This window comes from Mus caroli, unplaced genomic scaffold (genome assembly GCF_978045245.1).
Source record: "Mus caroli unplaced genomic scaffold, Mus_caroli_1 scaffold_2, whole genome shotgun sequence".
Classification (NCBI taxonomy): Eukaryota; Metazoa; Chordata; class Mammalia; order Rodentia; family Muridae; genus Mus; species Mus caroli.
Window position 1 is genome coordinate 22,885,104 of NW_028227257.1, and position 24,873 is coordinate 22,909,976.

The 24,873-nt window shown below is 53.4% G+C and overlaps 1 protein-coding gene across 5 annotated transcripts in view; it reads right to left on the minus strand.

Annotated features, from left to right (window-relative positions):
* The window catches only part of Dlgap4 (DLG associated protein 4), a 149,553-nt gene that overhangs the window by 42,407 nt on the left and 82,273 nt on the right, over positions 1–24,873 (minus strand). For 3 of the 5 annotated variants that reach the window (XM_021181740.3, XM_029472925.2, XM_029472923.2), the window contains 5 exons: positions 19,886–20,954; positions 17,113–17,357; positions 15,791–15,905; positions 14,680–14,730; positions 11,204–11,444 (listed from right to left, as the gene is read on the minus strand). In XM_021181740.3, the coding sequence (XP_021037399.1) occupies positions 11,204–11,444; positions 14,680–14,730; positions 15,791–15,905; positions 17,113–17,357; positions 19,886–20,881 (1,648 nt within the window). In that variant the 5' untranslated portion in view covers positions 20,882–20,954. The other 2 variants (XM_021181715.2, XM_021181705.3) reach the window with 2 other exon arrangements.

The following is a 24,873-nucleotide window of genomic DNA, read 5'->3' on the forward strand; positions in this document are numbered from 1 at the left end:
GGCCTGCCCACAAGCGATCACAAAGTGCCAGGCCATGCAGGGCCAAACCAGCAGGGATAACCAGCCCAGGGCGCACTCCACACACTCAAGCAACTCAAGCAGAAGCCTCAGGGCAGGAGGCCCTTCCACCCCCAACCCCCTCGCCAGACAGCCTGGCCCCACCATCCTTGTTCCCCTGGTCCAGAGGCCCCACAGCCTCATTACCCCAGCGCCAGCCCCTGCCCCAGCGCCAACCCCATGGAGCCTCTGCCGCGGCCAGCCTGCGGGATGACTCCGCCCGGCCCGACCCGGACACCCCACCACTCACATTGCTTCAAGAGCTCCAGACACAAAGCCATGAGGGCCGAATGGGGGTCAGAGACCCAGAGACCCGGCAGAGACAGAAAAGGGAGAGGGAGTGACAAGGAGCAGAGAGAAGGGGCGACAGGGGATCGGGCAGAGAAGCAAAGGAGCAAGAGCCCCGGGCAGAGAAGGCTCAAAGGCAGGCGTCAGAGACAGCAATGAGACCACCGACACAGACGCGTGAAAAAAGCAGGGAGAGCAAGGCGGGGGGGACCGGGTCCAGAGAAGTGGGACGCTCGGAGAACAAGGAGAGACAGTGACAGCGACAGCGGACAAATCCAGAAAAGGCAGAGGTTCTGAAGTTAGGGAGCTGGGGAGACACTGGGGGTTCAAGGAGACCACTAAGGGATGTAAAAGGTTCTGGTAGCTATGGGAGGCCCCGGAGAAGTGGGAAACCCTCGGGGAAATGCGGACTAGGTGGAGGTAACCCCCAGGAATCAGGGGCACATGGATCAAGAAGGACCCTCAGGATGTGTGGTAAGCTCAGGAGAGGCCTGGGGGTGTGGAGTGTGTTCTGAAGGAGAGGCCCCAAAAGATCTAGGGAGTCCCGAAGAATGGGGGTGCCAGAACCCGTGGCTGTAAGAGAGGAGAGGAGCGCTGGGAGAGGGGACCCGAGATCCTGGAGCGAGGGAGGGGCCGAGAGCGCGAGAGCAGAGACAAAGAGACAGCGAGCTAGGGAGAGACAAAGCGGGCTCAGCGGGGACACGGGCCCGAGGGCCAGTGGCCCGACAGAAGGACGGAAGCGCGGGCGAGCGGGCGGACGGACGGACGGACAGACGGGAAGACGGGGCAGGGCAGGGCCGGGCGGAGGCGGCGCCCGTCTCCTCGCGGGGCCGCGGCTGCTCCGGGTGGCGCTGGGCGGGCCCCGGGCGTCCGGGCTGAGGAGGCGGCGGCGACGACGACGTGGGTCGGACAGACGGACGGAGTGACGGATGGACTGGCGGCAGCTGCGGCCAGCGGCGGGCACTCACCCTCCTCCCTCACGCGGCCCGGCCCGAGGCTCCGGTTTTGTACGCCCGAGAGGCGGGGCCTCCGGGTTAAAGCCCCGCGCCGGCCCCGCCCCTCGCGTCAGCCGCGCGCGCGTGTCGCCCGGGATTCCGGGGCCGCCAGGGGGCGCGCGCAAGCGGGACACAGCGCAAGCGCGCACGCGTACCGCGCGGCCCACGCCCTGGCCGGCCGGTCTTGAAAGGGAGTGCGCGCCCGCGCCGACTCGCGCATGCCCGAGTGAGGGGCTCCGCCCTCTCGAACCGCCCCGCCAAACCGGTTCCAGCTGGAACGCAATGCGTGGTCTGTACGGGAGTTGGAGTGGCCGTCCGTCCCTGCGGGCTCACCCTGGTGGCGACGCCTCGCTGTAGGTAGGGAAACTGAGGCTGAGGAGAGAGCCCACCGTGGGCTTTCTGTCCAGCACGCGGGTCCTAGCTACTCAGCCGCGCAGTTTCTAGTTGCCTCTTTGCCCCATCCCTTGCTGTGCTCCCAAGGGTCCTAAGGACGGGTTCAGTATCCCACTTGTGTGACCTTAGGTTAGATGCCCAACCTTTCTATGCCTCTGTAAACTGTGACAACCGAGTGAGCCCCCTCCCCGCCCACAGGCTGACAGTCCATTTACAGAAGGTTCTGCCAAGCACAGATCTTTGCTGCCTGGCAAGCCGGCTGGCTGCCTGCTTTCTGTACTGGGATCTGACGGAGGGCTGTGGGGAATGAAGAAGGTAACACTGTTTCCAGTCTACCTTTTGCATTAAGACACAATAATGGCAAAAGCAACAAACTTACTTGATGCCAGCACTGTGCTAAGCACTCTAAAAGCAGGAGTTGACTACACAATGCTATTCAGTTTCATTTGCTTTAGGTGAAAAGACAAAGTAAATTCTTGATGGGCTATGACACCTCAAGTCATCCTTGTGTTGCTGTGTCCTTTCGATTCAGTAACACTTCTTGTATAACCTTGGGCAAGTCCCCCTTTCTCTTTGGGATTCCCCAGTGCTGAGTATCCCCTGGAGAGAAACTAGGCAGAAACAGAATTTTCACCAGCAAGTCTTTGACCCTTTGATCCAGTTCACTCTCTTGAACAGAAGAACTCACTGGCAGCTTCAATTTGGACTTCACCAAGTCTGAGACCTTGGTCCTAGAGGAATGTCAGCACCCTTCTCTGTTGGTCACACCCCTCCAAGCTCCCCCCCCCCCCACCTCGGGTCCTGAAAGGTGTATATGGGGACCATTTTGTGACTGAGTCCTTGCCCAAGTCAGGCTAGCATAGAGGAGCAGTTGGCTGACCCAGGCCTGAGGTGTAACATTGGCACACAGGCCTCAGACCCTCCTGCATGAGCCTGGGCTTCTAGAAGAGGGTAAAGGGTCCTTTCCAGATAGACTGGCAGCTGGCTTCCCGTTTGGGTCACCATTTTGGTAGATCCCTTGAAAACCTGAAGCCGGGCGTGGTGGTGCACGCCTTTAACTCCAGCACTTGGAAGGCAGAGGTAGGCGGATTTCTGAGTTCGAGGTCAGCCTGGTCTACAGAGTGAGTGCCAGGACAGCCAGGACTATACAGAGAAACCCTGTCTCGAAAAACCAAAAAGAAAAAAAAAAAAGAAAATTTGAACAGTGAAAAGCTGTGCATTTCTGCTTTTGCGTGTCAACTTGACACAAGCTAGAGTCATCAGAGAGGAAGGAGCCTCAGGTGAGGAAATGCCTCCATGAGATCCAGCTATAAGGCATTTCCCCAATTAGTGATCAGTCAGGGAGGGCCCAGCTCACGGTGGTCCTGGGTTCTATAACAAAGGCTGAGCAAACCAGGGAAAGCCAGCCAGTAAGCAGCAAGGTCCATGGCCTCTGCACTAGCTCCTGCCTCCGGGTTCCAGCCCTACTTGAGTTCCTGTCCTGATTTCCTCCAATGATGGACTGCGATCTGGAAGTGTAAGTCAAATAAACCCTTTCCTCCCACACTTGCTTTTTGGTCATGGTGTTGTCATCACAGCAACAGAAACCCTCACTAAGACAATCTGGGACAGGGACATGGTCGAATGTAAGGAGGAAGCCTGCCTTCTGCCCAGTGCTCTGAGGAGAGGTGCCTGTTTCAGCAGTAGGAAATGCTGACAGTCATCCAGGAAAGGCCTCCTGAATCCTATTCCCTCTGACCCTATGGCCCGGAGAGGACCAGTGTCCCCTGCCTGACCAGTATGACAGCCTCTAATCATCTTGTTCCCACTGCCAGATGATTCTCTTGTTCTTTGTCAAGTCCTTGTGTGGCTTCCTTCCTAACCCCACAGGACAATGAAGAACCCAAGGCTCTGAGAAACATCTCCTTGACCTGTTTTCTGAGTAACCTTGACTGTGACACTTCCTCTAGGCCGCAGTGGCTTTGTGAACCATCCCACCCCCTGCTGTGATTGTGTGTGTGTGTATGTGTGTGTGTGTATATATGTATGTAACTGGGTTAAGTCAGGAATGACAGGTATGTGTAACTCTGGCCATAGCAGACATCACTAATTGGTGGTGGTACACTTAATCTACTTAACTCAGACTAAATCTCAAACCTTAACTTCAGGGATCAGAAATGACACTCAAATTACAGGATGTTTTGCCCCGACACTCTGGGGATTGGATGGGCTGAGCTGACAGGAATCTGCAGTGTGCTAACCAGAGATTAGGGTGGACTAGGCTTGGGAGACCAGACCAAGGGATTTTGTCAGCCTCCTTTCCTGTGTGTGTGCCTGCAGGTGCAGGGAAAGGAATGAAAGAAACCAGATGAGTTCTAAGGGATGAGAAAAAGGACAAAAAGAAGGGGAAAGCAGCCTGTGACTTGGATGGTCACAGATAAAGACCATTGGTCACAACCAAGGTCTAGATAACCAATATGAGGCCCAGGGAGGGACACGTACCTCTTCAGTGACACAGCAGCACTGAAGAAAGTACCCTGGGCCTCTGAGCAGGAGCTGGAATGTTTTCTGGACTGGAACTTGTCCAACTCAGCCTGGAGCTTCCAATATGGGTGGAGAATGACTCTAAGTGTATGTATCTGTGTGTGTGTGTGTGTGTGTGTGTGCGCGTGCACGCACACACACAAGCTCTTGTGTGACCATATTCACAATTGAAGATATAGAGAATGTAATTGGTAGGATCAGGGTGCCACACAGTAGTTTCCACCACCCCCACGCCACTTGCTGAGGTCCCTGTGTGATATCTCAGCTTCTGAATCTGTGTGATGTGATTCAGAGGGAGTGGGAGAGACATAGAAGGGAGGAGGGGAAAGCCCAAAACTGGGGAAAGGAAAAGAGACAGAGGGCTGAGGGAGAAACAGAAGGCGACGATTGGAGTGGGGGAGCTGAGGGAAGAGATGGCAGGGAGCCTTGTCACTGTTTTTGCTTCCTCTCAGGAGCATAAAAGAAAGGAGAGGCAGGATGAGAGGCAGACCAAAGGGTCATATCCTGGCCCTCGTGTGCCCCCTCCCAGGTGTCCTCTGGCTGGGGAGGGATATGTACAAGTGGCAGCTGAGCCACCGCTGACCCGCCTGCCAGTCACCTGCCAGAGCTATTTCTGGAATGTGGAAACTGGGTCAGAAAGGAGGAGGGAGGAAGGCAGTGCTCACAACGGAGCTGGGAAGCTGCGAGTAGTGGGTGGGCAGCTACGTGCCCCGCCCCCGCCATGTGAGAGCAGTTGGTTCTGCTAGGAGCCCACTGCCTCAGGAGCTCCCCTGCACCCCCATCTTCACACCTGCCTGCATCTGGTCTGTGAGCACACGCGCTCCTTGGAGAAACAAAGAGCTCCATGCCTCTCTGCAACTCTGAGTAGGGAGACTGGCTGTGCTGGTGTGTGTCTGCGTAGAGGTGGGTGATTATAAGCAGAACTTCCATGTATGGAACTTCCATGTTGTACAAGTTTTACACAGATTAAGGATGCACCCGTATGTGGAGTGCTATTCACAATATAGACATGATGAAATTATATAATTGCTATGACTTCCCCCACCCCACTCCCCGGCAGATAGAAAGCAAAGGACCTTATTCTAATAGAAACTGTATCCTGGTGACTTTTCAGCAGATGGTGGCAGAGTGTCATAAGGGGCAGTGTCCTTTTCTTAACTCAGCACAAAAGTACTACATGGACCAGCTGCAGCTCTGGCCGGAAGCCTGGCGATCTGGTGGCTCCGGCTTTCCTAGGTGGCAGGTGAGTATGCCTGCTGAGCCTGAGAGGAGCAGATATGTGGGGTCACTGTGGGGAACCTGTGCTGTTTCTAAGGCATGCTTTCTTCTCAGGTGTCTGGGTGTGAGCTTTGATGGAGACACACAGGCATGTACTTGGTGTTCAGGGGTGTGTTGAGTTAGGTATGCACATGTGTATAGGAGAGTATCAGTGTACATCTGTCTTCACATCTTTGTGAGTGTGACACACTTACCAGTGTGTGCACATACACATGTGGATGGGTGTGTCTAAGTTGGGTATCATTTTCGGTCTGTACCTTATTTTTGAGAAACTCACCAATTTGGCTAGGGTGGCCGACTGGTTATGGATCCACTGTTTTTGCCCTCTCAGAGATAGGATTACAGCCTGTGATGGTTTAAATGAGGACGGTCCCCGGAGGCTTGTATATTTAGTCCCTGGCTACTGGACTTTAGAGAAGGATTAGGAGGTGTGGCCTTCATAAGGAGGAAGTGTGTCACTGGGGTGGACTTTGAGGTTTCAAAAGTGCATGCCAGACCCAGTGTCTGTCTCCCTGTCTCTATCTCTATGTCTATCTCTGTCTGTCTTTGTCTCTGTCTCTCCTCTCACTCCCCCCCCCCCCCCACACCTCTGCCCACTTCCTTAGGATCAAGATGTAAAACTCTCAGCTACTTCTGCCACACCATGCCTACCTGCCTGCTGCCATGCTCCCCACCATGATGATCTTGAACTAAGCCTCTGAAACTAAGCCAGCCTCCAGTTCCATGCTTTCCTTTATAAGAGTCACCTTGAGCCAGGTGGGGGCAGTGCTGCACGCCTTTATTCCTAGTACTCGAGAGGCAAAGGCAGGTGGGCCTCTGAGTTTGAGGCCAAGATGGTTTATAGAGCTAGTTTCAGGACAACCAGGACTACACAAAGAAACCCTGTCTCACCCTCCACCCCCATCAAATAGAGTCGAGTTAGTCATGGTGTCTCTTCACAGCAATAGAACACCAAGAAGGTGTATTAATTAGCACACCTGGACCCCTCCCCCTCAACCTCATGATACTAAACCAGCGGAGCCATCCTTCCAAAGCCGTTTTCACACTATATACAGGTCTTTCCGTCTGACTGTGCACGAGCGACTAGGCAGGTATGAGATGCTGTTGCTCAATACGTCCCTGACTGTATTTGCTTGTGCAAAAGCCCCCAAACAGTTTCCCTGAAGCCCTATATCCTTACATTTAGTAGCAAATGCTGGTTCATCCAGAATGCGCAGTGTGTGTGTGTGCGTGCGTGTGTGTGTTCTGTAATTGCCTAAATTATTACTTTACTGAAGCAAAGTGGGAATTTCTTTCTTTAAAAATGAAGGGGCTGGTATGGGCTCGTCACATAAAAGAGCTTGCCATGCAAGTCTAGTGGCCTGAGTTGGATCCCTGGAACCCACATGAAGGTGGACGGAAGGGCTGGAGAGATGGCTCAGCACCCGAGAGGCAGAGGTAGGCAGAGCTCTGTGAGTTCCAGGCGAGCTAAGGCTACACAGTAGTACACTCTGGGAAAGGAAAAAAAGTGGGAGCAACTTCCATGCACGGGCCAGTGTTTGCATGTTCATAAACACACACATGCACATACATATAAAGAGAGGTATGTAATGCAAATTGAGGCAGAAATAGATTATAGGTAGATGATCAGTCGATAGATACTGAGGTTAAGATCGAATCAGTGACCTCAGCTCTCAGTTCTTTGTATTCATGCCCCTTGCTATGTCTCACTAAATCTCTGTAGCATCAGCTTTGGACTAGTGACTTGCTTTATCAAATGTTATTATTATTTTTGTTTTGTTTGTTATTTTTGCATATGGGAAACCAAGAGACTTGAGACAAAATGAGGTTGTCCTCCCATCCTTCTGCCACCTCCATGGGGAAAACATGGCCTGGCTGGGACACTGGCTCCTGAACAGCCTTTGGGCCCAGGGTATAGGGCACATTGGGCAAAGGCGGCTGATCGGCAAGCTCATACCTAAGTGTTTGCTGTTGTCCCCCACTGAGATGGTACACAGTGTAGAGTGTGACTGCATAACGACCACGAGATATCACGTTGGCCCCAGGACCAAGCAGTGAGAGAAAGGGTGAGCAAACTCTTAGAGGAGGAAAAGGAGCCTGGATTCTGCGTGGGTCAGGACTCCCAGGGAAATCCACCTAGAGTGACTTCCTGTGTGCAGATAGACTTGGGCAAGGCCTGGCTCCTTTGGATAAGAGCTTAAAGAGAAAATGCAAGAGAAATAGCCAACCTGTCAGGGACACTCAGGGGAAATAGGAAGGGCCCAGAAATGGCTGAGTTGGAAAATAAATCTGTCAGCTTTAGTCTCGAGCCAGTAGATCATTTTCAAATGAAGATATAGCCTAAGATAAAGATCAAAACGAAGTCGTTGCCTGTTAAATACCACACAGACTGGGGCTTAGGCCTTTAATCTCAGCACTTGGGAGGTAGAAGCAGGCTGATCTCTGTGAGTTTAAGGTCAACCTGCTCTGCATAGAGTCGCAGGCTAGCCAGGGCTACATAGGGAGATCCTATTGGATGGACGGACGGACGGACGGTGGACAGAAGGAAGGAAGGAAGGAAGAGGGGGTGGGTGGAGAGATGGCTCGGTGGTTAAGAGCTCTGACTGCTCTTCCAGAGGTCTTGAGTTGAATTCCCAGCACCCACATGGTGGCTCACAACCATCCAAAGTGGGATCTGATACTCTCTTCTGGTGTCTGAAGACAGCTACGATGTACTCTTATACATAAAATAAGAGATTTATATCTTTTTTTAAAGGAAGAAAGGAAAGAAGAAAGAAAAAAGAAAAACAAAAGCATTTGCTATTCTTGCAGAGGGTAGGGTTTGGCCACAACTGCCTGTAAGTCCAGTTCTAGGGGGTCTGCCACACTCTTCTGACCACTGTGGTCACCTGCATGTGGGTAGTGCATATACAGAAAAGCAGGTACACACGCATACACATAAACAAAAACGTCTAAGGTGGTCCAAGGAGCAGTTGGAAAGCTCAATGGTGTGCTCCCGCAGCAGCCCAGCATGCCCAGTATAGGAACAGTGAAGTAAAGGGGGTGGGACTCAAAGTGACTGTGCATGTGACCTTGGCACAAAGAACTACATGAAATTAAATTGGATAAATGAAATAAAACGTGTTTGAGCTAGGTCAGTCAGCTTCTGCTAAAGGAGATGAATCTAGCGTTCCTAGGAAGGAAGCAGGCAAGGTCCGAGGTTCATTTCTCAGGAAATCTCGAGGACTTGTCTCCTATCTCACAGCCGCTTAGGGGGATCTTGGGTAGCTTAGCGTTCTCTGTGAGCGAGGCATGAATACATGTGTGGGATGCAGCAGGCTGAATGATTACCACCGATCTCCAGCCCTCTGTGTACATGCCTTGTGCCACAGGGATACAGTCTCCTCTGCAAGAGCGGGAGAGCCCTTGGCTGCAAGCTCAGTCATCCGACTTGCCTTCCCCAGTGGGACATTTGCTTATGTGGGGCCATGACTGTGCTTGTCCTGTTAGTTAGGCTCAATCTCTTGCCTTCTGCCATCCTCATGAGGGGAAACTTATCCTGGTTAGACTATTTCTCTCCGGAGGACCTCTGGTCCCAGGAGAAGCATGAGGCTGACAAACTTGGGGATGTCCACTGCTGTGCTAGGTTTGCGGTGCAGTGTTATTGAAGCAAGAGCTACGGCACAGACGGGCCACCTGGTCCTGGGTTCTGAGATGAGCAGCTGTGGGTCTGTGCACTCATGAGTAATGGGGTTGGAGAAGTCAAGGGTTTATTTGCAGGGAATTTCTGTGGATGTCACGTGGCCTTCTAAGCCCATCTCAATAGCACAGGGGAGGCATAGGCAGACAAATCTCAAGTTTGATGCCAGCCTGGTCTACAGAGCAAGTTCCAGGACAGCCAAGACTACATAGAGAAACCCTGTCTCAAAAAACAACCCCCACCCCCTGCCATCCAAAAGAGACCTTCTCAGGGGCGGGAGAATATGGAGAGGGTGATTGTTACCCGAGACTCCCATTGGTGTGACAGAGCTCTGGATTTGGAAGCCACCAAATGGTAGTCTCCACCCCAGCCTGGAGACTTCTAAATAGAGTAGCTGCTTAGCCTACATGACCACAGGCCTAGAAGGAAGGCACTAGCCAAGCAGAACAGCCTCCAAGAGACAACTGTGTTGCTTTACAATCAGGTTAAAAAGGCTCACAAGGGCTGGTGAGATGGCTCAGTGGGTAAGAGCACCCGACTGCTCTTCCGAAGGTCCAGAGTTCAAATCCCAGCAACCACATGGTGGCTCACAACCATCCGCAACGAGATCTGGCATCCTCTTCTGGAGTGTCTGAAGACAGCTACAGTGTACTTACATATAATAAATAAATAAAATCTTTAAAAAAAAAAAGGTTTAAAAAAAAAGGCTCCCAAGGTAGGGGTGGGGCTGCGCATGCTACCCAGCAAAAAGGCTGAGCGAGGACCACCGCTCACTGCTCACACTAGGACAACAGGTACCAGGAGGCCCCTTCCCGACAGGGTAAGGAACCAGACTGTGGCTTCAGTTGTTCAGTGTCCCAAGACCAGTAGAACCAGAAACAACCATGAACAAGACCCAGAGAAAAACCAACCAGGACACCTAGCTCCTCACCAGGGTTTTCCAGCCACACAGGCTCCCAGTGCAGCAGTATGAGATTGCAGCAGACTAGTCTAAGGTTAGACTAGACTGGACTCCTAACATCTAAAAGCGAGGCTATTCCTTCAGGTATGAAAGGGGCCAGAGTTTAGGGGTCTGCCCTGGGATCCCCACTAGGGGTGGGATAGGAAGTCTGCAGAGGGTATGGATAGATAAGTGGGACCGCCATTTCCGCTCTGTTCCCTAAGGGACCAGTTCATTTAATCAATGTTGGTCGCCTATGTACAACATCTGTGGGACTCAGGTTCACTTAGTGACATCTAATACCAGCAGCCATATCTTCTTACATAGCCCAACCCTGTTGCCCTTGACTGGCATGGAGGATCAGGGTAGAGGCTATGAAGCAGCCATAACAGTAGTACCTGTCGCGCCCTAGCAGATGGTGTTTACTTAGGGTCTGTACCTGGTGAGAATGTTACAGGTAAGTTTCCTGCATAGTCCAGCAACCCCAGGACTCTATAAAAGATGGAAGAGCAGGCCCAGTGCACTCTCAACCAGCCCACTCTTGTACTGTGGCCCCAGGTCTGACTTTCTGGTTTTGCCTGGCTTGTGCACACAGTATGGCTCCTTCCTCTGCTCACACAGGGGTCAACTTTAGAGAATTCAGAACAATGTGAGGACACGAAGGCCACCCCTGAGTGAACATGAGAAACAAACTCACCCCATCAGGAAAGCTGGGAGCAGGTTTAACCCCTCGTTACACTATTTTTGCCTTCCCTGAAGGTTCCTGCCTTCCCTATAGGTTTGTCTACACTGCTAACCCCAAGTGGGTTAGTAAGCCCCGCCTATCAGCAGGAGGCTGCTCTAAGCAGGAAGCAGCTAGGGATCTCTGGGCTCCCACCCTCTCCATCGCTGCCCACTGGACATTCTGGTTCTGCTAGCTGTTTAGCCTCACCACTTTTAGCTGTTAGTCTGTGGTGACCTACGGGTTCATCTCTCTAGGCTGCCCACCCGTGTTCCCCTCATGGACAGTACGAATGGAACAGAACCCAACCTCCTGCATGTAGTACTCACTTGGAAGCGTGCGACTGTTGCTGAGGCTGCCAGTGCTGGGCGGTGGGGAGAGGGACTGCAGGGAGACACTGTCCTCCTCCTGCGAGCAGCCCGCCTGGATGGCTCGCAGGTAGCTGTGGCTGCGTGAGCGGAAATAGCTGGGCAGCGGCAAGTCGAGTGCCTCTGCGGCTGTAGACTCGGCCTCACTGCAGGCCGACTCGCAGGCTGCCTCGTACTGGTCGCTCAGATCCGCCTCCCGGACCTGTCCAGACAGAGGCGGGCATCAGAGGCCGACTTTGCCAGTCTTTGCTGGTCTAACTCAGCTGCAGGGCTAGAGGCTTTTCTTGGCTGGCCCTTTAGCCTATCTCTCCTCCTCTCACCTCACTCAGGGTACAAATGGGCTCTTAAGGATTAAAAAGCCCTCTCACCTCCGTGGGCCTACGGTTCCATCTACAATGAGAAAAATGCTGGAATATGACAGGACATTTAAACAATATTAAACCCTGTTGTCTGTACTAATCTACTGAATTCAGCAGGAAACAAGCTGACCCATTGGTAATGCCTGCCTTGCTGGGTGACAGGAGGAGGGTTTATTAGGTGTGATGGATATTTACCATTTAATAAGTTTTATAAGCCAAGACAAAAACAAAACAAACCCTCGAGGGATAGTAGGAGGAAGATAGTTGACAAGGGAACCCAGTGAGGAAGGATCAGAACCAACACCCCAAATACGTAAGGAATAGTGACCCAGTGGACGCTGTGGTATGGGAATAGTGACCCAGTGGACGCTGTGGTATGGGAATAGTGACCCAGTGGATGCTGTGGTATGGGAATAGTGACCCAGTGGACGCTGTGGTATGGGAATAGTGAGGTCTGGAGAGGAGGCAGAGGAAGCCAGAGGTGTGACACAGAGCAGCCTCACCACACATACACCCTGAAGATTCTGGTAGGTCTTACTGATTGCCATTTCAGGCCTCGTTGGCAGCTAGGGACCATGCAGCAGAAGCCAAAGGGTCAGCTGGCCACTAGGTAGAAGCCTGGGGGATGGGGGGCGCTGAGCTAGAGGGAGTGGCACAGCAGACTGAAGGTCCTGTGGAATGACGATGGATCTGGGTCGGCTCTAACCCGGCAGCATGGCCTCGACAGCCCTGGGCTGGCATAAATATGCCTTTCCTTGTCTGCATTAGATGGAACAGCCTGGGTGTATCCTTTAGGCCAAATGCCTAGATGGTTTCTCACACAGTTGAGAAGGTGTTTGGAAAGGTTTGAGCCTGTGCTGCCATGGTAGCTATGAGACACACGTGACCATGACATTTAGGTTTAAATCAATTAGAATTGAATAAAGTTTGGTAGACATACTAGTCATATTTCACTGGGTCAAAAGCCACATGGGCAGACATGGATTGTAGACCATTAGCTATCACTGCAGGAAGTTCCACTGGACAATCTGTTAAGATAAAAATCAGGCCACATAGCATACCCAAAATACATCTACAGAGGACATGAAAGCGTCATGTTACCTTTTAAAGCTGAAAACTAAGGTATTTTTGAGCCTCTGTGACTGCCCAGGGCAACAAGGTCTTGCTTTGGGTCCGCACCATAGGAACAGAGCTCTGAAGCAGACCGCCCAGGTCTCAACTGTGGGCCCATTGTCTCCCTTACAATATGAATGTGGGCAAATCATCTACTCTGTGCCTCAGTTTTCCATCTATAAAATGGGACTGATAACTGTATTAATTTCAAAGTGCCATCAAAACTAAATGAGGGCTGGGTATAGTTGCCCATCTCGGAGCTTGGGATGTAGAGGCAGGGGGATCAGGATCTTAAGGCTGCATAGGAAGGTTAAGGCCAGCCTGGGATATGAGACCCTGTCTCAAAACAAAACCAAGATCACACAAGTGAACTCATCACCTGGTCACAACAGAGTCCAGGAAAGACTCACTGGTCACACACATCTGATAATGCAGGAAGCTGTGTGGAATGAACAAGTGTTTATAAATGTTTGTGCAGACACCTCCCAAACTGACAGGAGATGTCAGTTAGTCCTTGTGCGTCTCCCTGAGGGCTTCCTATGTGCAGGTGCTTCTGTGCGTGTCAATGTCAGTAGGTTTCCATACACCCATGGGAGGGAGCCACAGGATGGAGATCTGCCTGGCCTACAGGGCCCTCCTTACAGGGTAAATACACTGTTCTGTAACCTGGGGAGGGGCACAGCAATACCATGGTGGGAATTAGGAGAGAGCCAGCAGTAGCTTTGCCACCCTGTGATCTGTGCCTTGGGAGACATGCCCACCCCTGACCAAGATGAAAGGCTGGGTTCTGAGTACATTTCTGTTGGGGTTTGGTCTGTTGCTGCGTATTGTAACCCCCCAGTAACTGTCGAAGCCAAAGAAACTAACCATGGTCTGAGTCTCATTCATTCCTAAGCTAGACAGGGGATGTGATGGTTTGAATATGCTTGGTCCAGGGCGTGGCACTATTTGGAGGGGTAGTCTTGTGGGAGGAAGTGTGTCACTGTGGGCATGGGCTTTAAGACCCTCCTCCTAATCATGTGGGAGCCAGTCTTCTCCTTGCAGCCTTCAGATGAAGATGTAGAACTCTCAGCTCCTCCTGCACCATGCCTGCCTGGATGCTGCCATGATCCTGCCTGGATGATGGACAGAACCTCTGAATCTGTAAGCCAGCCTCAATTAAATGTTGTCTGTATGAGTTGCCTTGGTCATGGTGACTGTTCACAGCAGTAAAACCCTAACTGAGACGGGGGGGGGGTAAGTTTAAATTGGGTCAACTGCATATTTCCTGCCCCCTTTCTGGCCTTGGAGCTGAGAGGTGAAGGCCCACTCCAGGCACGGGTGTCCAGAGGAAGTATAATTCAGACAGACACAGAGACAGCCACAGCCACACTGGCATCACACTACCAACTTTTATAAAGTTAAAAGCTTCCATATTCATGCCAACACCCCACATCCTTAAAGGGTCACTGGGACTCTGGAAAGAGGAAAACCCAGGGACCTGAACCTGTTAGAGAATGTCTCTAAGCCTCTAACCTGTCTAAACAGAAGTCTTCCTGGTCTCACACAGGGAGAGAGAGGCAGAGGATGGGTGGGTGGTTCCTCAGGGAGACAGTACATCACCATTCTCACTGCAAACCAGCTTGGGTGCGACAGACCAACCAGTTCCCCTGGCCTGACTCGGGGAGGCAGGAGACCTTATGGTTCTCCTCCACTGCCCTGCAGCGACTTCTGGTCCATCCACAGAACCTCACTGTGCTTTTCCAGTTGTAAGAACAAAGTAAGACACAGTGAAGTGATAGCTCAGGTCAGGACATGATGATGTGACCTCACCTCCATCCTCACGGGGGTGGGTGAGGTGGGCTGCTGGCTAACACAGCTCTGCTTGGACTGAACCCAGACTGAGCACCTGGACCCCTCCTCTGAAGGCTTAGGACCCAGCCCTGTACTCTGGTTTGGGGGATCAAGACTGGCAAACATACTGACCTGTTGATCATGGCCAAACAACTGGGGGATCAGGGAAGCCTGTCCAAAAACCTGTAGGAGAAAGAGAGGGTGCAGTTTACAGGAGGGCCAGGCCTAGTCCAGGCTACTCAGGATGCTTCCCTACCCTAGATGGATTCTATTTTGAAGAAGTTTTGCCTGGCTTCCTCAGGGACGGAAGCTCCTTCCGGGGCTGGCATTATTGAGGACATGTCCTCTGCACCCTTCCTGACACACGGGTGCTTTGCCTACTGCTTTTCTCTTGGGCTGGCAGCCCAGTCAGAAACACAGGTCAGAGATGGTACCCAGGACCACCTTTTCCTGGACAGTATGTAACTTTAGGGTCACCTATGGCAGCTTGAGACAGTCAATCTTTTAGGGGTAAAATTTTGGGGAAAGGAACCCTGGATTAGACAGGAACTTGGGCTGGAAAAGGAACAGTGGATGAAGTCTGTGGGGGGACCCCCAACATGGCAGACTCCAAATGCCTTTCTGTATAAGGGCAAAGATATTCTGGGTACCTGGGGCAGGCAGGGATGGAGATAGAGTATGTGAAGGACAGAGCTATGGAGATGGAGACACACAGAAGACCTATGGAAAATGTAGTGAACAAGGGGAGAAAAAGGCAGAGAGGGAGCGAGGGAAGAAGGGAGGGTGGGAGAGAGAGAGAGACAGACAGGGGGGGGAAGAGAGGGAGCGGGAGGGAGGGGGGGGGAGGGAGAAAGAGAGAGAGACAGAGACACTGACTGACTGACTGACTGGAGGGGACAGACACAGTAAGACAGGAGAGAGCTGGTGACATGTCTACTGAGAAAACACCTAATGAGCCTCTGCCTGCCTAGATGATGAACCTACAGGGAGCACGAGTGTGTAGGGAAACCCTGGCCTCAGGAGGAAGAATGGCATAGGCATCAGTGAACTAATCTGATTCCAGGGACCAGGTAGTGGTAGGTTAACTGGGGCCTGGGAGCAGCATCAGGGACTGCTGTATGCAGGGTGATCAGGCAACGCCTCTCTGAGGGAACATCTGAGACGTGGAGGCAGCAGCTGAACAGAGCTCTGGACAGACAGTGATGCACCGCACCGATCCCCCTGCTCCCCCAGTCACCCTCACCTGGCTGATACAGCTGGAGTCGTTGAGGCTGTCACTGATGGGGTTGTAGTCGTCTTCCCAGCTGGGGCACTTGGAAGGCAGTAGCATGTCCACTGAATCCAAGCGGTCCAAACTCCTGGCAGGGAAAGGGGTAGACAGGGCTCAGCCTGGGAACCGAGGCCAGGAGGGAGAAGACTGTCCAAGACTATTCAACTGCTGAGGGCAAGTGGAAGCGCTGCCAGCCTGGGCAAGGTGGGGGGCTCCAAGCAAAGGGAGAACTTCCACCTTTGGGAGACCTAATAAAATCAGTGGCAGACAGCCTTCACCTGTCATGCCCACTGTGGCCTCAAGGTGGCAGCATATGCTTGCATTTGCCTGTTTTAAACTGGAGGCCATGCAACCTAGTCGGAAGCTTACAAAGCTGAAAATCAGAGGTAATTCCAGAGACTAGACAGAGGTGGGTTGAGGCCAATAGCCTTGGTATTTACTGGAAAATGCCTGAAGGTCCTCAGGGGCCACTGTGACATCCAGATATGGACCTGCTGCTTGCCCTGAGGACCTAGTTTCTCAGTCTTTCTCATATTACCTACCCCTGGACCTCCCCAGCCTTATTCTAGGTCAGTTTGGGCTCCTGATATAGGGCTTGGATTAGCCTCCAGCTTTCTGTAGAGTGCCTAGCGAGTCACAACCTCTTGCTCCCACTTCATGGTCCTTATTTACGGAATGTGGGTGGCACATTGCTAGCCCTCGGGTAAGGACTTGAGGATGCAGCTGCAGGCCAAGCACAGTAGCCAGCAAGACCAGGGTCAACGGACAGCAACCATTACCATAACTCTCACCTGTCATGAGGGGTAACGGACCCTGGGGCAACTCAACTATGCACATGACTCCTGCGGCAGAATTTAGCTAAACCAGTTCCCCAAATTACCACTATGAGCAGGGCTTAACTATAAGTGGGCTGTTTGGGAGACAAATTGTTGGCAGGCAGGGTTAACCTAAGCATGAGAAAACTCTTCTAGGGGGGTAGTCACCTGGACCTGCGTGAGAGCTGAGAAACAGGGTCCATCAGCAGGCCAGGGTTCTGCTAGGGTGGCCAAAGGGGAGGAAGGCCAGGCTCCCGAGACACAGGGCATGCAGTGTGAGGCTCACCTAAGGGACACAGCTGGTCTAAGGATAGGACTGCAAGTTCTGAGACCTTCCTCAGGGAAATACTGTCAGGACAGGCTCCCACTAAGTTAAAGTGGTGGCTTTTACGGGGTTCAACTCAAGGAGCGTGACGTACACGAAGGGGTGGGGCTCTAGCGGGGCTGTCGTTCTAGACTGGAGGATGGGCTACAGCTCACCTGCGAGGGTTGCTCTGCTCTCCCAGGGACTGCTGCGTGGCCCTCAGGTAGCTCTGACGCCGCGCTGCAGTCTTGGGTGAGGGCTTGGGACTACCACCCCCAGACTCATCACTGTCTTCATCGCCCATGGCCTTGATATAGCTGCCACTGCGCATGCGCCGGCATGGGATGGGCCCCTCAGCGGTGCTATCCATGTCTCGAGGGGACAGCAGCGTGGTGCTCCACTCTCCCCCTCCGCCGGGCACCTGGAATATCCAAAGACAGGGACTCAGATGGGACCTAGCAGCCAGCCAGGTTTCCAGCCAGTCACTCAGAGAATAGAGTCTCGCAGACCCCTCCATTTCCACTTTGACAACTTGAGCCTTCTCTGCTGGCTTTTTGTCTTTGATCACGCAGCATCGGCAAGCCCTGGGCCAGGAAGATTACCTGGGTTCTAGAGGCCTCTCTGTCACAGCTTGAGTGCCTGGCCTTACCCAAGTCCATTCCCTTTCAAGCTGGGTTCGTTCCAGCCAAACTCCCCACTCCTGTGATCACCGTGGTTTCTCTGCAGCTACACGTACCCGGCACTCCTTGTGCCCCATCTCCTCTCATGACACTCCAGGGGATGGAACAGGAGCCATGGTGAGAGGGGTCTGAAGGAAAGAAGTCTCCCACAGACAGACCCCAAGATCTGGAACCTGAGCCTGGATCTACAATGGCCATTAGAGGTCCCTGGATGGGGATCAGAGACCCCCCTAGTACATCAACGTGTTGCCCCAGAATCCACGATCTTTGTTCTAGACCCATCCGTGACAGAGGGGAGTGCTGTGCACAGCTGGTCATCCTGTTCCAAGTGGCTCTTCCACGTCTGTCACTGTCAGCTGCTCTGGGGTAGTAGGGTATGCAGTCTACACTCCCGTCTCTCGACCCACTCTCGGATACATGGTCACGTTGGGCACATCATGGCATTTACATGCTTCAGAAGCTGGAGCTGTGTCCTGTGTGCATCTCAGCACACTGGAGCAGGTACACACCTAAGCCTGCTCTGCCATGTTCTTCAGCAGACACTCCCAGCACGCTTCACACCTTCTCAAGGACACACACCAGGGGCCTCATCATACCCTTCCAACAGAGATGACCCACGTGGAACGCCCCTGTGCCGCCACTGCGCCTGGGTACTAACACTATGTCATAAGACTGCCACCACACGGGGGGAAGCTGCTCTCTTCCCAAAGAATGCAGGTCTGCAGGTTTCTGGACACAGCAAGCCCTTCACCGGGGATTCAAGCACACACTCCCTGATCAGCGTGACCGGATGGCACCACACCCTTCTTGTACCCTTGATACTTGTGGCTACCTCCTGTTGAGGACCTACTCCCCAAACTTAGCCTTCCCTCACACCCCAGCTGACCCCTAGCCAGCTCATCACCAGGACCTATGACCTCTCCCTCCCAGGTCACCAGCTGGTCCAATCCCCGGCGAAGGGGACTCGAGCATCTCTGCTCAGACCTTGTGGCCAGTCCACCTGCTCACTCTATCCAGCAGGCAGCACAAGCCCCCAGAGCCCAGAGTCCTCTCCTGGTGTCTGGAAAGCATTTCCTACATCAGACCCAGCCACACTGAGTGGAGAGAGTGCAGGCCACACACTTCCCTTAAATGTCTAAGCTAAGGTAGCAAACAGGCAGCCACAAAACCGCTCAATAGAGTTAAAAGGCGGCCTCAATTTCAATTTCCTGCTACTGCAAAAACATGCCCTTCCCCCACGGTGTCACTGTCCCTGGCATTTTATATAGAAGGACAAGAATGTGAGCTTTGTGGCACCTTGGAGTTCATCTTTTCATAATGCATCTGATGTGACTTCTGCACGCCAGCCAGGCCCATGCTTGCACACACTGTGGACAAAGTGCTCACTACTTACAAGAGCAGCCCCTTCCATGTGTGACCTGTTCCTGTCGTTTCTACCACTGGGCTCCATCTACACACCCTGCCATGGAGAACCCTGCCCTACCTCACTGTGCAGAGGCAAAGCTGAAGCCAAGCCTTCAGCTACTCTTGGGTAGCAACGCTTTACTGTGTGAATTTCTCAGGACAAACCTCCCTCTACCCCCATACACCAGGCCTTGGGGCTGGTGGCCTCACACCGACCCCCGTCTGTTCCTGGCCCGCAAGACCGTGGTGTGCTTATTTCTAGCCGTGGTGACTTCAGTACCCATGTGTCCATCTACCCTTTCCGAGCACTTCCTCCCTGCCACACCCTGTCCTGGGCATTGGGCGGACATATGGCTGCATCCGCTGTGGTCTGTGTCCTTGAAGAGAATCCAGTCTCATGGGAGTGGCAGGAAGATGACCATTAGAATGTCGTGTGTTGGTCCAGTGAGGGGTAGGGATGGCATAGCTTCTAGATCTGTCATCTAAAGGGCAGGGGCATAGTTCAGTCTCTCTGGGACTGGGTTCCCAAGGGCCTAATTAATACACCTGCTGATAACATTGTGAGGACAGATATCCTCTTACTAACAGCCCCCCCCCCCGACCTCTGATTCCACAGTTGAGCAAAGTAACGTTCAACATAAAGCCATCTCACCAGTGAATCTGTGCTCCAGCTGGGACTCCAAACCATAGCCATCCTCACCCTGCCTACCCCACCCCTACCCTGTCTGCCCCACCCTCACTCTTACCTGCCCCATCCCCACCCTGCCTATCCCACCCTCACCCTACCTGCCCCACTCCCACTGTCTGCCCCATCCTCACCCTACCTGCCCTACCCCCACCCTGCCTGCCCCACCATCACCCCTACCTGCAGGTAATGGTAGGCCAAACCCTGGTGGCAGGATTTGGACTTGAGCAGGCTCTTATCCAAAGTGGCTGAGGTCTTCTGGCAGACCTCATGGGCATGGCTGAGGGTCAGAGTGGACCAGGAACCACGTTTGACATAGTTGGTGTCGGTGCCCACTCCAAGGCTGGGACAGGTAGCAGGGGGAGCAGGCGGGGGCGGTGGGGCAGTCAGCTCGGTGGTAGTGTTCTTGGTGGTTTTGAGCATGTGCCCACTGATGGTGTTGTAGGCGTGCATGAAGTAGCGGGGCTGGGTGCGTTCTGGCTGGCGGCCCAGAGTCATCAGCCCCGAGGCGGGGCCACTGCGGAAGGCACCACCCTCACCGTCCAAGTTGTCGTCTGAACTCCACCAGCCTGAGATGTTGGAGCGGCTTCGCCGTTTGGGCTCCCCAGCCTTGGCCCGTTCCTTGCTTTTGGCCCTCCGGCCTTTTCCGTCCTCCAGGCCACCTTTCTTGCTGCCATTGCCACCCACCTTGCCCGCGGTGCCCTCCATGGAGGGTGCCTTAGTGAAGAAGAGACGTTGGACAGAGTGGACCAGGTGGCGAATGCGGCCCGGACTCTCACCCCTGGCCTTGGCCTCCCCCCGGGGGAACTGGAGGGTGCTGAAGCCATCGCGGTGGATAGGCAGTTGTTTCTCAAACTGGTCCAGGAGGTTGGCGGGCAGCCGATTGATCTTAGTGGCTTGGGCGTGGCTAGGGAATGGGCTTTCCTCGGGCACCTCAAAGTGGGAGTTGTAGTGGATTCGGGGGAAGGTGCTGCTTGGTGGGGGCAGCTGGTTGTTGAGTGGGAAGAGCCCATCCCCCGGCAGTGTGTTTTGCCCGGGGAAGCGGGCTTCCCGGGCAAAGGCCTCGGTGGGCGACAGCAGGTAGGGGTTTCGGTCAGGCCCGGCAAAGAGGGGCTCGTGAGGTGGGTCCAGGCTGTCGGAGAGGTGGCGGGGGCGGCTGTCACCGAGGCCTTTCATGATCCCGGCCCGTGGGGCGGGGGCCTTTGCCCTACTGGGGCACTGGGGTCACCTGTCCCAGGCAGCAGCTGTCCTAGGGAGAAAAGACAATGAGTGGTCAGCTGGTTAACAGGACTGGACTGGAGAGGGCGGGGAACAGGAAGCATGCTGAGAACTGGCTTAAGGCAGGGAGTCTGCCCTTGCCATCATGGGGCCAAGGACAAGAGCAGATGTTGAGGTCTGTGCCCTCCCATCACGGTCCTCTGCGTGACTGCCGCTGTGCATGCACCAGCACTGGACAGGGATCCCCTGCTGGAGGGGACAGCAGAGCCATGGTTCTCTGTCCACAGTCTCTGAGCATATGGTCAAAGCTACAGAGGTAGCCAGCCAAGTGTTCAGCATTGGTGTGGCTCAATGGACAGGTATTCATGGGGACCCTGAAAGCCACGTTCTGACTCCGAGTTCCTGGACTCCTCATGCAGTGGACAGTGGACAGGGAGCTGCCTACTTCCATGTTCTTCCTATCCTGACTGTCTCACTGTGAGGTGCCATATGCATGCACACCCATCCAAAGCTTTGTGCACCCTGTCCCTAACAGCCCTGAGGCCTATGGAGGGGCCAGAGAGACTTCCAAAGTGCAGGACTGGTCAGGAACTACCTTACCTGTGGCCAAAGACAGTGTTGTCCAGATCTACTTTAGCAGAGAGACCTTCATGCCTCTGTAAACTCTTTGTCTAATGACTGTGATCCCTGGGCTGGGTGCTGGGGCCACGGACATTAAAGATCCTGACAAGCCCATGGGCCATCTTTGCCTTCTAGGGTGATACAGTGGTGGCCTGAGACAGAGTACTCAGGGTCAAGGGAGGCCGAGCCTTAGAACAAGGGCGACAAGACAAAGCCTCACAAGAGAGTGGCCGATGGATGGAGTCACTGTGACTCCCTTTGCCCATCTGTAAAATGGGACAGCTGGTCTAGCAGATTTCCAGGACTAGCCTGAAAGCACCAATCCTTAATTTAGCCTCACTCCTCTTCATTCCTGAGCCTCTTCTTGGCCGTACCATGGAGGCCAACCAGGTTTCTAAGCCCCATGTCCTGCTCAAAGGAGCCCCAAGGCTTGATCTGGGGATACCCAGGCTATCCCTGGAGCCAACTATGGTGGGGTCCTGATCACACCCAAGTCCTTTGCTGACACAGTGGAGCTAAGGAGAGGATTATGGCAAAACTGGGGGGCGGGGGACCTGATCCCGAGGTTCTTGTTGGACGGAAGAACTAACAGAGTCAGTGGGAACACAGGTCACCCCCATGTTCAAGTGTGAACAGGGGAGAGCACCTCTAGAAGTCAGAATGCCAGACTGTAGCCCAGGTTGGCCTCAGACTCACTATCCTCCTATCCTGGGCTCTTGAGTGCTGGGACCGCAAGCACCCGACACCACCACGCCTGGCTTTGGAGTGAGGCTTTGACCTGCATTTCCCTCATACATAATCATGTTCAGCCTCCTGTCACCGTGGCTCTTGGCCATTCCTACATTTTGTCTTTGTCTACTGAAACCCTCTGGCTACTTTCTCACTGAGCTGTTTGTTATTCTACTTGTGTTCTGCACCTTAAGCCCTTATCGGATATGGCTTGTGTGCCATCCTCCGCTCTGTCCCTGAATGGTTGGCTTGTTTTTTGTTTTTGTTTTTTTGAGACCTATTCATTTTCATTTTACATATATGTGAATTTTTGTCTGCATGTTCATCTGTTGTACCTTGTGCATGCCTTGTGCACAGGGAGGCCAGAAGAACAGAAGAAAGCATTAGATCCACAGGAACTGGAGCTACAAGTGCTTGGGAGCCACCAAGTAGGTGCTAGGAATCGAACCCGGGTCTTCTATTAGAACAGCCAATGCTTCTTTATTTTATTTTATTTTATTTTATTTTATTTGGGACAGGGTTTCTCTATGTAGCCCTGGCTTTGAACTCACAGAGATCCCTTCTACTTCCACCTCCCAAGTGCTGGAATTAAAGGCATGCGCCACCACCAGACTGTAGCCAGTGCTCTTTACCACCAAACCGTCTCCCCCATTAACTCCCCTCCCCTGGGATTTTATTAAGAGCTTTCCTCCTTTCCAGCCGACCACGCCTTGTTAGCACTTGTTAGGTCTTCAGCCACCAGCACCATGGCTCATTAGTGTCATGACCTGGCAGAGGGCAGGGCAGGTTTTCCCCACCCAAGCTAAGGAATGAGGAGCCCTCCTATCCCACGCTCTCGAGTGCTGGAATAACAAGCACACAGCCCCACGCCTGGCTTCGCACTGTGGCCACAGTGTGTTGTGGTGGCCCCAGGTCCTTCCGTACTGACATCTCCGGCTCCAGCTGCCAAGATCACCAGCTGCTGACAGTTCACAGCCAAATTCCCGCTACAAACTGCTCTAAGTCAGACAGAAACACTTGCAGACCTCAACTCTGTCCCCAGGGGCAACCTGCAGCAATCAACTGGTTGCCATTATGATGCCCTTGTCCCTGTCCCAGACACCCCTACAGGGCATCTTGCTCACAGCTCCCTGTCGGATCAGCAGAGCCTCTGCTGGGACTGTCCTAAGCTCCAGTCCCTCCCTCAACTTGGTTCTGTGTGCTGGCCTCTTTCAGAGTCATCCTAGACACTCCCCCAGAAAACCTCGGTACACACATCCACACTGCTGGGCCCAAGTCAGTTTCCTGTGAACCCTGAAATAAACTCAGTGCTAGCGTGTCTCTGAGGAGTGCCACCATACCTTGGGGCACTGGCATCGACTAAATCGGCTCCCTGAGCCAGTTTCCTCTTCAGCAGAATCAAAATGAAGAGTATTTTGTGAGATTTTGATGAGGGCTAGCTCTGTGTTTCCATATCAAGGATCAGCCCCCCCTCCCTCTTTTCCCCACCCCTCCCTCGGGGACAGGCCAAGCCTTGTGGTCTAGGATGCGCCCAGTACAGCAGAGTGTTGGCATACAGCTGGATATAGATTCAAATTCTGTGTCTGCTTTTCCTTTCTGTGACCTCAAATTGGTTTCCTATCTCTAAGACAGCAGGGATTTGAGCAAGGATGGTCTGTCTGCTCACAGCGAGCCACTCAGGGCTCCAGCAGCATGCCGCATGCTGGTCCCTCAGGAGCCCGGCACCCAGGGGTGGCAGAGCTTCAGTGTAGGGAGTTTTAAAATAGGCACCATGGCCTCGCAGGGGAGGCAGCTGGCTGCCGTGTGCCGCCTTTCTCAATGAGCTATACTTAGGCCCATCCGGGTGTCCATAATTGCCTCTCATTAATATAAGCCTCATTGCCTTCACAGAAACTCAGAGGAGGGAGATACTGCTGCCTTGGGGAGCCCTCTGGGCTCTGTGGTGCTTCTGTGGCTTCAGCCACCACCCGCTGCCAGCCACCAGCCACAGGACAGACCCTCCCTACCCTGCCACGCCTCATCTTGGAGCTCATGAGCACTAAGTCGGGAAGAAGCCAGGGACAGAACCCGATTCCCCAAGAAACCAAGCTTGCCCGACTCCATCAGTCCTCTAGTCCGGAATGTTCTCTAGATCCCCGTCCCTGCTGAGCTCAGGCTCTCGGTCAGACATGCCACACCCACACTGACCATCTTCACCATCTTCAGCGGTTCTCTACTCTGCCCATCAAGACCTTCCTTCCCTCAGTCTCCTGTATAAAAAGGATGTATCTACAGTTCTTAGAAAAGCTGCCTCTAAGGTTGCCTGCCTCTAAGACAGGAAGAGGCCTAACAAGGATAGTCCTACTCAGTGCTGAGTCTCGACGGTAAGGCAGAGAGAGAAGTGGAGTGCACAGTGGGGTTGTGAACTGAATGACAAGAGGCTAGGAGCAAGTGGGGCTGAAGAGCCGAGCACTCCACACGCTCACCACAGGCCATGGGGCACACAGTCCCCGGCTACCTCTCTGAGGGGTGATGTGTGAAAGGGAAGATGGGTTCTTCGGGGCCGCCAGGGCCTTGATGCTGTTGGAGGTCTCGGGACACCCTCCTTCCTCCTCTTCTGT